At 43.2% G+C, this 13633-nt stretch overlaps 1 protein-coding gene across 5 annotated transcripts in view; it reads right to left on the bottom strand.

Annotated features, from left to right (window-relative positions):
• Nucleotides 1-13633, bottom strand: part of ATXN7 (ataxin 7) — a 288809-nt gene that overhangs the window by 81248 nt on the left and 193928 nt on the right. For all 5 annotated transcript variants that reach the window (XM_029601018.1, XM_029601021.1, XM_029601020.1 and 2 more), the window contains one exon: nt 540-802. In XM_029601018.1, the coding sequence (XP_029456878.1) occupies nt 540-802 (263 nt within the window). The remainder of the gene's footprint in view (nt 1-539; nt 803-13633) is intronic.

The raw sequence follows: 13633 nt of genomic DNA, 5'->3' as shown, positions 1-13633 counted from the left end.
AATTCAAATTGCAGATAAAAAAAATTGTGAATTCAATAAAACATACATGAACACACAAGAAAAATCATGTTTTTTCTGTTTGCAGAGAAAACATTTTTTGCCATCACGGTTTTCAGTAACAAACAGCATAACATGAAAGTTAATGAGACACATGCAGAAATGTTTTTTTTTTTTTTAATATGAACTAAAACCAATTAAAATGTTATAAATGAAGATTAACTTGGAAGACTAATATCCTACATAACAGCCAAAGCATGGGACATATTCAGAAGGCTCTCACCAAAGCACACCACACTTGTAATCAGGCATATGTAATTAATTAGGGTGAAAGGTTTTGAAGCATTATCTTTCTGTACCGTTAAGTTCCACAATAATTACATTTTAAACTAGAGAGCTACATTTATGCTATTTTCCTTGTTAGAAAGGATTGACTTAAAATAGTGAATAGGTTTATTGTAATATATGATTAAATCCTTATGTATCCCTGAAAATAGCATTAATATGGTGTACATAGTTACAATAAAAATAGGAACATTTACCTGATAATCTCTTATACAAAAATTTCCTGTTATTTGCAGTATCATCTGGTTTCTTTTCCAAAATTGGAGGCATAGAGAGAAGACCTTTACCATTTGGTATTTGTCCAGGGGAAGGCAAGGGTGGCTTTGGTATTGAGGGACAATTAAGGCCAGTCTTTATTGAAGAATTCACAGTAGAAGAACACGTTGGACCAGTTTTCAGTAGCACACCATCTATCTTTGGATTTGAATGCATCTTTTCCACTTTAACAGATGGTATCATGCTGTTAACAGTGCAGAGGACAGAAAAGGGACATTTGTAAACAATTAGGAATTTATAATGCCATTAATTAAAAATAACTAGCAGCCCTCTAACAGTTCTGCACTGCACTTTACATTTTTCTTGGCTCGTCCTGATCCCGGCAGGGCTGGGGATTACTACAGAGAAAGTGTTCACAACTCCTGGAGAAGGGGAAAATTAGTTACTACACAACAGTGACACCTTTGGGTGAAATTCAGGATGCACAGGTACCATGTTTCTTCAGGGAGACAAAGTATGTGGCATCCTACCCCTCACACTGATGGCTGGATTATTGAAGGAGGAGGATAGGAAAAAAAATTCCTGGCAGCCATAAATGAAGACTTGTAGAACTAAAGCTTAGATCTCTCTGTCTTAAAAACAGAAGTGGAATGGATATGGGGCAGATTCCTCAGGTGTGGAAGGCAAACCAGGCCAAGAAAGCCCCCAACAACTAATTTTAGGCACTCATGATACCTTTTAAAGTACTTTTTTCCATTTTTATATTTTTGAAAAAGATATAGATTTGTTTTGTTATTTCAGTAATTTTCAACTAGTTCACTGGATCCCAAAAGTGAAAGATAGAGAACCTGCGTGAAATCAAACATCAACAGAATAATGTAATGGTATTTAAACAAAGGAAAAAAAATGAGCAAATGGAAGTGCTGATTTTTTTATGCTATTATTAAATGTAACTCCTGCCTACAGCCATAGATCTCGAGGTAAGTTACCATCTCAGATTAGTTACGGTCTTAAACTGTGGTTCCTGCATTAAGTGTTCCTCTTTTGCACAAAAAGAAAATAAAAACTTGGAGGCCGATATTCAAAAAAAGCAGAGCCCTAAATGTAAGGACCCAAGTTAGGTAACTATTTTCAGCTGAACTTAGGTTCCTAAGTTCTCAACTGAAAATGGCACATAAATATAGAATACCTAAACTTATGCTCCTAAATTTAGGGCTGCTATTCATTTGCCTAGATTTAGGGTCCTAATTTAGGTGCCTAGTTCAGAAAATCAGTGTCCAGCTCCTAACTTTGCTTCCCCATCCTAACTCCGCTCTATAACCATCCACTTTTTAGACTCCTAAATTTAAGATTTTAGTGAAACTAGGGGCCTAAATTTAGGCATTCAGCCCCATACAATTTTCAAAAGGGCAAATTTAGGAGCCTAACTCCAAACATTAAGAACCTAAACCCTTTGAAAATTGACCCATGGTACCTAGGAATGTTTAATGAAACTGCTTTATTTAAAAAAATATTAGAAATTGTCCCAGTATTGATTACAGCCTGCTGCTAGAAGGGCAGAAAATGTTTCATGTACAATATAGGGCAATTTTCTTCTAAATATCACAGAGGATCACTCAAGGCATCAGTCACCTGCAGCACATTATAACCCAACTCATTGACAGGAGTTACAAGAAGCTTAAAATTACAAATTACAGATAGGCTTTTAAAGCATTTTAGGGACCCTTCCCCCATCTCTCTCTTTTTTTTAAAGAAACAGTGGAACACCAAATAACACAAGAATCACAATTTAAAATACATTTGTCAACAGTCACAATAAAACTAAGTTACTTACCTGTAATATGGAATCTCTGATGACAGTTGCTCACCAATCACATGTATAAGTGATGCCATCTGACAGCGCCAACATGGAATGCATGTTAGAGGTAAGCAACTTTGTTTCCTTTAAAGACAAGCAATTCACCCTAGTCACACAAATGGGACTCGCTAGCTAAGCGTTCTTCTCAACAAAATGAAGGAACAAAAAAAACCACCATTTGGGGAAGGAGGGGAAATTATTATTTGATGAGATTCACACTTTTTTTTTTTTTTTTTTAAACAAGACAACCTGAAATAATAAAAATGGACACTAAGCGCTAACCTTCAAGTGATCCTGGAGAATAGACTGCCCAAACATTTCTGAAGTCTGCCTCCAAACAATAGTACGATGTGAATGTGTTAATAGAAGTTCACATTATAGCTCTGCATATCTCTTCAATACAGATTTACTTCGGATGGGCCATAAACGCAATCATGGCTTTGACATTATGATGCTTAACATGCTCCACTAACATCTTGGGCACAATTATGCAGTCTGCTATAGCAGTGGTTCTCAAACTTTTTTCGGCCGGGACACACCTGTCAGATGGTTCTCACATGCGTGACACATTGAACAAGTGACGGTCACGGGGCAAAATGTAAATATACATTCTGCATCCTCAGGAACCCCCTCGACCCCCAAAAATGGGTGCAGAGCAGAACTAGAGCATTACCCGAACAGCTCACCAATCAAAAAAAGATATTCTGGATCTGATGACATTTCAATAAAAGCAAAACAAACTCTCTTTACTGGCAAGCACAATACCCCTCCTTATGAAAAGACAGTAATTTACCACTACAAATATTTAAACAGGCCCTAAACACTAATACACCTCCTATTACGAAAACAGAGCAAGCCAAGCTGCTATAGATAGATACCGTCTTAGAAATAATTGTAAAACTATACTAATAAATGTTACAAAACAGCTGATGAACAGAATAACATCCAACAATTAAAAACTCGTAAAAATTATTAAAAATTGTCCAAATATCAATAAAATATTTCAAAACAGCAGACACATCACATAATACCCAATAAATAAAATGGCAGTCAATCAAGAAAAATAAACCTAAAAAGCTGCCTTTACTTACCCTTTCCAGCAACTCTCCTACTCCTTTCCCTTGCAGGCCAATAGCACTCACCAGAAGCAGCAGTGGCTGCTCAAGCTCTGTCCTCACAGTCCTCTTCCTTAGGAGTCACAACCAGTCTCTGTTTCACACAGACCAGTAACTTCCCTAACTAATATCTCTTCCTCACACACACCAGTCACCTCCCTGACCAGTCTCTGTCTCTCTCTTTCACACACACACACACACACACAAACACACACACACACACCAGTAACCTCCTTGACCAGTCTCTGTCTCTCTCACACAGACACCAGTCACCTCGGTGACCATTCTCTGTCTCTCTCTCTCACACACACACACACCCTAGTCACCTCCCTGATCAGTTTCTGTCACACACACACACACACACACACACCAGTTACCATGTTGACCAGTCTCTCAATCACACACATGCTCTGCCATTTACATACAAGCTCACACATACCGTCACTTACAACCACACACACGCACACTGCCACTCATGCACCCAGGCACCCATTCTACCACACACACAGCCACTCATGCACCCAGGCACCCATTGTACCACACACACACACACACTCTTGCACCCAGGCACCCATTGTACCACACACACACACTGCCACCCAGGCACCCATTGTACCACACACACACTGCCACCCATGCACCCATTGTACCACACACACACACACTGCCACCCAGGCACCCATTGTACCACATACACACACTGCCACCCAGGCACCCATTGTACCACACACACAGCCACTCATGCACCCATTGTACCACACACACACAGCCACTCATGCACCCGTTGTACCACACACACACACACACACACACACACACACAGCCACTCATGCACCCAGGCACCCCATTGTACCACACACACACACACACACTGCCACCCAGGCACCCATTGTACCACACACACAGCCACTCATGCACCCAGGCACCCACTGTACCACACACACACACACACACAGCCACTCCTGCACCCATTGTACCACACACACAGTCACTCCTGCACCCATTGTACCACACAAACACACACACAGTCACTCCTGCACCCATTGCACCACACACACACTGTCACTCATGCACCCATTGTGCTACACAAACACACACACAGCCACTCATGCACCCATTGTACCACACACACACAGCCACTCATGCACCCATTGTACCACACACACACAAAGCTGCCATTCACCACCCAGGAACCCATTCTACCAGACACACCACACACACACACACACACACATACACTCACAAGCTCTCACTCATGCACCCAGGCATCCATTCTACCACACACACACATACACACAAGCTCTCACTCAAGCACCCAGGCACCCATTCTACCACACACACAAGCTCTCACTCATGCACCCATTCTACCACACACACACAAGCTCCCACTCATGCACCCAGGCACCCACACACACCACACAGCTGCCACTCACGCACCAATTCTACCACACACACACACACACACAAAGCTGCCATTTACGCACCCAGACACCCATTCTACCACACACACACTCACAAGCTCTCACTCATGCACCCAGGCACCCATTCTACCACACACACAAGCTCTCACTCATGCACCCATTCTACCACACACACAAGCTCTCACTCATGCACCCATTCTACCACACACACAAGCTCTCATTCATGCACCCAGGCATCCATTCTACCACACACACACACACAAGCTCTCATTCATGCACCGATTCTACCACACACACACACCACACACAAGCTCTCATTCATGCACCCATTCTACCACACACACACACACAAGCTCACATGGAGCCTCTTCTCATTCTTTGGCCCAATAAGCCTGGCCTCCGCTTCTCAGCTGCCTCTCGCCTGACCTCCGGCGGTGTACAACATCTCTCCAGCCGCCTCCTGCGGCGCACAGCGTCTCACCATTCTTCGGCCCCGCCGATGGCATGGCACAGGTCTCTTCACTCTTCGGCCACTGGCAACAGTGCACAGCATCTCACCATTCTTCAGCCGCCGGTAATGGCGCGCAGCATCTCACCATTCTTCTGCCCCGCCAACAGCGGAGCACAGATCTCTCCACTCTTCAGCCTCAGGCAGTGGCTCGCAGCATCTCTCCACTCTTCAGCCGGCGGCAGCGTGCAGCATCTCTCCATACTTCGACCCAGTCGACGGCGGAGCACAGATCTCTCCACTCTTCAGCTTCAGGTAGCAGCGCGCAGCGTCCCTCCATTCTTCGGCACCGCCGATGGCGGAGCACAGATCTCTCCACTTTTCAGCCGCCGGCAGCAGCGCACAAAGTCTCTCCATTCTTCGGCCCCGCCGGTAGCGGTGCGCAGGTCTCTCTACTCTTCGGCCCTGCCAGCCTGACCTCCAGCGATGGCGCGCAGCATCTCTCCATTCTTCAGCCCCACCCCTAGGGAGAAGGGAAGCACAAGCGGGCAGTGGAACACCGGGAGCCGCAACACACCTGCCAGTGCTTGGCGACACACCGGTTGAGAACCGCTGTGCTATAGGATTTTAGACAGTGCTGGGGAGGAGCTGGCTGTCGTGGTACATGTGGGCACCAAAGATATAGGAAAATGTGGGAGGGAGGTTCTGGAAGTCAAATTTAGGCTCTTAGGTAGAAAGCTGAGATAGAGAACCTCCAGGATAGTATTCTCTGAAATTCTCCCTGTTCCACGCGCAGGTCCCCAGAGGCAGGCAGATCTCTGGAATCTCAATGCGTGGATGAGACGATGGTGCAAGGAAGAGGGATTCAGTTTTGTAAGGAACTGGAAAACCTTTTGGGGAAGAGGGAGTCTTTTCCGAAGGGATGGGCTCCACCTTAACCAGGGTGGAACCAGGCTGCTGGCGCTAACCTTTAAAAAGGAGATACAGCACCTTTTAAACTAGGACAAAGGGGAAAGCAGACAGTCACTCACCTTCGCATGGTTCAGAGGGAGGTATCTTCAAAGGATACTAATGAAGCATTAGAGTTAAGGCATCCCAACAGAGAGGTTCCACTAAAGGGAGGAGGAATAGCCTAGTGGTTAGAGCAGTGGACTATGAACCAGGAGACCAGGGTTCGAGTCCAGCTGTCGCTCCTTGTGACCTTGGGCAAGTCACTTTACCCTCCATTGCCTCAGGTACAAAAACTTAGATTGTAAGCCCTCTGGGGATAGAGAAATACCTACAGTACCTGAATGTAAACCGGTGTGATATCTCAATTGAGATCGAATTTATTATTATATAAAAATAATAATAAATAAATAAATAAATAAATATGAAAAGTAGTCCAAGTGCCTATAGTTTAAAAAACTCACCAGAGCTAAAAGATTCCAATTTATCCCTGTCAACTGAAAAGCAGAATGTAAATACAAACAAAAAACACACTTTGAAATGTTTGTATGCAACTGCCAGAAGTCTAAGAAGATGGGAGAATTAGAGTGTATAGCAATGAATGATGATATAAACTTAACTGGCATCTCAGAGACATGGTGGAAAAAGGATAACCAATGAGATAGTGCTATACCAGGGTAAAATATCGCATTGACAGAGAGGAGCATCTTGGTGGCAGGGTAGCACTTTATATCTGGGATGGCATAGAGTCCAACAGGATAAAGGATCCTGCATGAGATTAAATACACAATGAAATCTTTATGGGCAGAAATCCCTTGTGTGTTGGGGAAGAGTATAGTGATAGCAGTATACTACTGTCCACCTGGCCAAAATGGTGAGACGGACAGTGAAATGCTAAGAGAAATTAGGGAAGCTAACTAAACTGATAGTGCAGTAATAATGGGAGATTTCAATTACCAGCCCAATAATTGCAGAAGTTCCGGTCAGGCGAGTTTGGTGCAGCTTGCGACGTTGTGATTCTTTTCGTTTGGAGTGTTTTGATGAAGTAGCGGCTCTCCTGTTCTATCTCAGCAATATAAGGTTTTTTTTTACCCGATGAAGGTAAACAACAAGTGCTGTTGTTGGCGGGGAAAGTCGATGTAGAAGGTCCTTTGGAGGTTTTTCCTTTCCGATAATTGGCAGTTTAAATTCTCTTGATAGCTTTTGTGCAATATTGGTTTACCGCCTTTTATGTTTCAGCTGATGAAAATATATTTGCATTCTTGAGGTTAACAGTGAATCCTGGGGCCGACTGGCAGCGTGGATGCATGAGTGCATTCAAGGGATCATTGCTGATTGATTTTGGTTTAAACATTTTTTTATTTTTTGGTATATTTGATTTGCAGTTGTTCCCCTCAAGCAGCCTCAGTTTGTGAGGCGAAACTTGGGCCCCAGTTGGGATTTTGTTCTTAATGAAGATTCACACTTTAGCATGAAAATTAGGGGATTATCCCCATTTGAAAATCTATGGTTTGGATTGAAGATTTGGTCGCCTTCTCAAGAAATACTTGCATTAGGAAGTTGGACTGAAATTTTTGGTCGTCTTTCCAGGAAGGGTTTATGCCTTTGAGGGAGTTTAGTGTCTATTGTAAAGTTACATTTACTTAGATTTTATTTTAGATTTAATATTTTATCTTATCTCTAATTTGTATGTCTTACATTTGTATGGTATTTTTCATATTTTGTACAGAAATACTGGATATATAACAATTGTTTTTATATTTGATTGTTCAGTATAAATTTGAATGTTGGCATATATTATTACATAAGTTATTTAAATTAATAAAAATTTCCTTGAATGTATGTATTTAGGTTTATTTGAAATTGACTATATACTTACCCCTTTTTGTGCTAATAAGATTTCAAGAACCCTAATATTGACTGGGTAAGTGAAATATCAGGGCATGCCAGAGAGATAAAGTTCCTGGATGGAATAAATGACAGTTTTATGGAGCAATTGGTTCAGGAACCAATGAGAAAGAGAGCAATTTTAGATCTAATTCTCAGTGGAGCACAGGATTTGGTGAGAGAGGTAACGGTGGTGGGGCCGCTTGGCAATGGTGCTCATAATATGATCAAATTTGAATTAATGACTGGAAGGGAGACAGTATGTAAATCCACGGCTCTAGCGCTAAACTTTCAAAAGGGAAACTTTGATAAAATGAGAAAAATAGAAAAAAAACTGAAAGGTGAAGCTACAAAGGTTAAGAGTATGCAACAGGCGTGGACATTATTAAAAAATGCCATCCTAGACGCAAGATCCAGATGTATTCCATGGATTAAGAAAGGTGGAAGGAAGGCAAAACGGTTACTGGCATGGTTAAAAGGTGAGGTGGGGATTAAGAAATATGGGGAGTAGAAACTCCTCCATGCTGGGATGCAAAGATTAGTTCTATCATTTGTTAGTTGGGAAATGATTGCACTTCTTGGTGAAACCAAGTCAAGCGAGACAGATATGGATTAATATTTGAGCAGTATGGACAGGATGGTAGCCGCGAGAAACACAAACAGTATCCGGATTCTACGATTTAGAAGATCTAGAATGCCTGGTTAATGGGTGCCACGCCTCCAAAAAGATTTGGATCCTGTCTCCCTCTGGAACAAAATTCAGAGGGATGAAAAACTGGGCCCGAGCATGTGCTGGGCCTGCTGTGTTTCCTTAGGCACTCATGTTGCCGGGGTGTGGCCAGAGGTGGTTGTTAACACTGGGTTGGAAGAGGCAGTAGATGGCACTGCTGAAAAAGGATGAAATAGATTCTTATGAAAGTATGATAATTGGTAAGCTTAGAAGGTGCTCATGGATTCTGGATAGGGTTGGACTGCTACATTCCATTTCTAAATTTATCACAGAGACCAAGTATGTCTAGCAACCACTCATGGACATCATCTTGGATGCTCCTTGCCCTGAGCCTATTCATAAGCCAAGCTCCAATCGAAGCTGATGCATGAAAAAGAGTTGAAAAGTTTGTAGACAGAAAGAAGGTAATGAATGCACTCTTCCACCTTCAAAAGTGCTTGTGGGCAATAACACCCTCCTTCTGCAGATTACAGAAAAACTTTTCAGATTTTTAATACAGTCATGAGGATATTGCACCATATGCAACTGGTGCATAGAGATATGGGCAGTAAGCATGGAGATTTGGAAGACTTCCTTGCCAAGAATGTCTAACAGCTTTATTCAGGGCAGCCCCAACAATGACTAACCGATGCGGCAGCTGGATGAGTCCAAACCTCAGAGACTGTGGACTCTGCATTTGAGATTCAGCTTTATAACCATAGGAGTGCCAGAGATATGTGTTCAACATTCTCATCTGCAAACAGTTTAGAATATTATAGATTGGGAGCAGGGGCAGCTCAAGGCAATCTATCCCCTAGGCGAAGGATGAGATGGCGCCCCCTCTTTTTTCCATACATACCCATACATGCATACACACATATACACTCATTCACTTCTCTCCCTCTTCCATACACACGCCCTCTCATATATACACACCCCACCCTCTCATATATACATACACACACCTTCACCCATCCTTTCATTCAGAGAACCATCCACACCCACCCTCCTTTTTCATACACAAACCCATTCATACACACACTCACCCCCACATACCCTCTCATACAGACACTCCCACCCTCCCTCATAAAGACATCCACCCTCTTATACACACTCACAAGCTGCATCCCCACCCCCTAAGCTAACTGCCACACACACACACACACACACACACACACACACACACACAATTTGTACCTTTTCTTGTTCTTCAGCCACTGCTAGCTTGGGATCCGGTGGCAGCCCGCAGCTTTTTTATTTCTTCGCCACTTCCTTTCTCTTTCTTTAGCTGCCGCCGGCTTGTGCTCTGGCGGCGGCAAGCACATGCAGCCTCTTTCTTGTTAGTTCACTACCACCGGCTCCAGCAGCGGCCTTTTTTTTTTCCCCTTAGCTGCCCTGCGCCCGCGCTTTTCTTTTAATTTCTTGGCCGCCAGCAACATGAGCGCTACAGGCAGCCCGCTGCCTCCTTTTTTTTCCCACTGCTGTCGGTCTGGGATCCGGCAACAGGCCATGGTCTCCTTTCTCTTGCTTTGGTTGCCACCAGCCTGGGCTCAGAAAGACTGCCCGCGGTCACTCTTCTCTTCTTTTGGACACTGGCGGCTGGTGATCTCTCTTCTTTGTCTCCACGCCGTCAGCACTGCAGGTTTACCTGCCTGAATGAAGGGTGAGGCGACTGTGGCAGGAAGATTTCAGGGAGAAATTTTGCCGCCTCAAACTCTTGCCACCTGAAATGGCCACCATTGGCTCTCACTGGGTATTAAATATCTGGAGGGACCCAAAGATTTCTAAGCAGGGAGGTGAATTTTCAAAGGAATTGCGCATGTAAATAGAACATATCACAGCAATTTCAAAAGACATTTACCTGCATTAAGTGCACTTAACATGGGTAAAACATATGGACAATTCAACAGCATATTTTGTGGCAGGTTTTAAAAAGCCACTTAATGGGGTAAAGTGTATTTGCACATGTAGAAGCCAGTGCTAAATATGTAATTGCTTTTGAAAATCAGGCCCTAAGTGCTGTCCACACCTGTTCCATGAACTTTGAACATGACAGGTGTTCCAGTGCGATGTCAAGAGTATCCGGATATGGGTTAGAAGGTGTATCTATAGAACCCTCTCAAAGTGAGGGCTAATTAACCCAGGACCCTGATGGTGTCTCAGGGGGCTCTTCCGGTTGCCTCAGGGGGGAAAAGCCCTGGTAAACCATCTCTGAACAGTTGGACTCCGTTGACAATGAGTGAGAAGATCAGGAACCCTGTATCAAGGATTCTGAGGATGTATTCACCTTGATGGATGATATTGTGACTCCTGTCTGAGGGATCGCTGCAGTAATGCTGAAGAGGAGCGGCTGGTTTATTTGTTCAGTCTCGTTAAATGACGAGACAAAGAAATTTCTCATTACCTGCAGTCTGGTCAAACGACTGACACATCCTCTGACCTGGCATAGATAGCAGAATATCCTCTCTGAGGACAAGTATAGGTTCCTTCACCTCGATAGGAGATTTCTTTGTTTTTGTTTGTTTGTTTTAGAGGCAAGCAACAGTAGGAAGCATACTAGAATCTCTAATCAGAAGCCCTCACTATCAACCCAGAAGTAATGAGGGCTGTGGTAGTTAGATAATGTAGATAAGATAAACCATTTAGCACTGGCCTAGAATGGCCTGCATACAGCTGCTCCCAGTGTGTTGATGCTTCCAGTGCATCAGGTGTCTCATCTGTCCAATCATGCAATGTTGTACTGTGTATCGAATCCACTGGTGCACCATGTGTCAAATGCATTGTGTCCATTGGAGCGCTGTGTGTCAAGTGCAATGCATTCATCGGAGGGATGCACTGAGCATCGAGCGGTGCACCATGTGTCGAGCAGTGCTCTGTGTGCATCCATCAGTGTGCCGTGAGTCAAGTGCATCCATCAGGGCACCATGTGTCAAGCACATCCAATGTTTCACCGTGCATTGAGCGTACCAAGGTCTTGTGTTAATGACACCAATGTTGACATATTCCGTCGATGCAGGCTCTGGCTCATGTAGGGCAATTGTAACACTTAACTCCATGGCTTCAATTTAGGCCCATGGGGGAGTTCTTGCTCAACTCATTTCCCAGCGAGGCAGATGAAGCTGCACTGCAGGAGGAGGATATATTACTGATCTGAGAGACTTATGCAATTCCTCTATGTGTGGTGCCCCTGGAGTGCTGGGAATGTATACTTGCCACAGGCATATCTGGAGCGAAGTAGGGATAATATTCCATGACTTCAGCTTACCACAGATACAGTTCTTTGGCCATTTTGAGGAAGCAAAAGTCATTTCTTTCTTTTTTTTTTTCTTGTAGCACTGAAAAGTGCTATCTTGGCAAGGCAACTAAAAGTTAAGAAAACTGAAGAAAATAATCAAAAATAAACAAAAATTTTAAAGGATTCTGAAAAAATATCTGGAGAGACTGAATATATCTCTGTGCTGTGCTCGGACAAAATAATGACTGAGATGGCTCTCAAGGCCCGCATGGGAACTCCCACATATGCTCAGTAGAGCTCAAAGCTCTACTAACTAGGAGAGACGAGTCCGTTCGGGGCTGCCGGATAATGTCACTCACAGATCATGGTTAATTCAGCCTGCTTATCAGCAGAAAAAAGACTAATTATTCGAATATCTGTTTTGCTTGGACTCTGAAAGACTGAATACTTACTTAGACAATTATTTAAAAGCTATAATTTATTTTTGGAAGAGAGAATCTAATCTAGACTACTTAAAGACTGGGAATGGAAACTTAAGGGGCTAAAAGTTACCATTAAGTGAATCTCACTTGCCTTAATACCTAAAGGAAAACTAGGTAAAGCAAATGGACTAAAAGTGATGCTGTGTATGTGAAATATAACTGCTAGTGGTACGCTAGGCAGCGTTGCGAAGACGGTGAGATTGGAACTGCATATGGAAGACATCTCTTTTACATGGAACCAGTGTAACCTCAGATTAAGGAGGAGGTCTAGTATTGAATAATAAAGGACACAGAAGAGCATGGGAGGCATAACAGTCCACATTCAAGATACAGAGCTATCCCAAGTTCATCAGTCTGCATTATTGGGGTGACCATAAAGAAGTTTGATTACCTAGCCTTAAGACCCCAGTACAAGTTTAAAAATAGGGCACTACAGGCACTCTAGAGTTCATGGCTGGATGAGTCCTGAGAGTTCATTAGAACTGTTAAGCCAAGAGATTGGAAGCGAATACAGGTGCTCAAGAGAACACAGTGGGAAAGGTGTCCTGCCTGTGAACACTGAAAGGTTGCAAGAGTGCTAAACTAGAAGCCTAATTAGGAGGTACACCCTTATATATGGGCATTTGAATCTTAGCATGCAATCCAGTAGAGGAAGCTACAGGCTCTAAACAGGACATGATTAGAAAGGAGTCCTACCTCATGGATATTGAGGGTTTCTAATAGTGCTAAGTTAAGAGTCTTGAAGATGGTAAGACTAGGAAAACACTTGGGTTTCCTCTGAAATCCCTTGACTACCTATTTATACCGTAACAGGATAGCATTCACCCAGGTATAAGACAGCACAACACTGGAATTTGCCCTGAGACCTCGGCCATGTCACAGTGTGTAAAGGAATCATGTAGGTCTGATAGAATATTACATAGAACTGGACTATTCTGATAATGCCTCCTACCAAAACAGTCTAACATCTGT

Source organism: Rhinatrema bivittatum, chromosome 4, assembly GCF_901001135.1.
Source record: "Rhinatrema bivittatum chromosome 4, aRhiBiv1.1, whole genome shotgun sequence".
NCBI lineage: Eukaryota > Metazoa > Chordata > Amphibia > Gymnophiona > Rhinatrematidae > Rhinatrema > Rhinatrema bivittatum.
The sequence above is the reverse complement of the archived record's forward strand: the minus strand, read 5'-3'. Positions and strand labels throughout refer to the sequence as shown.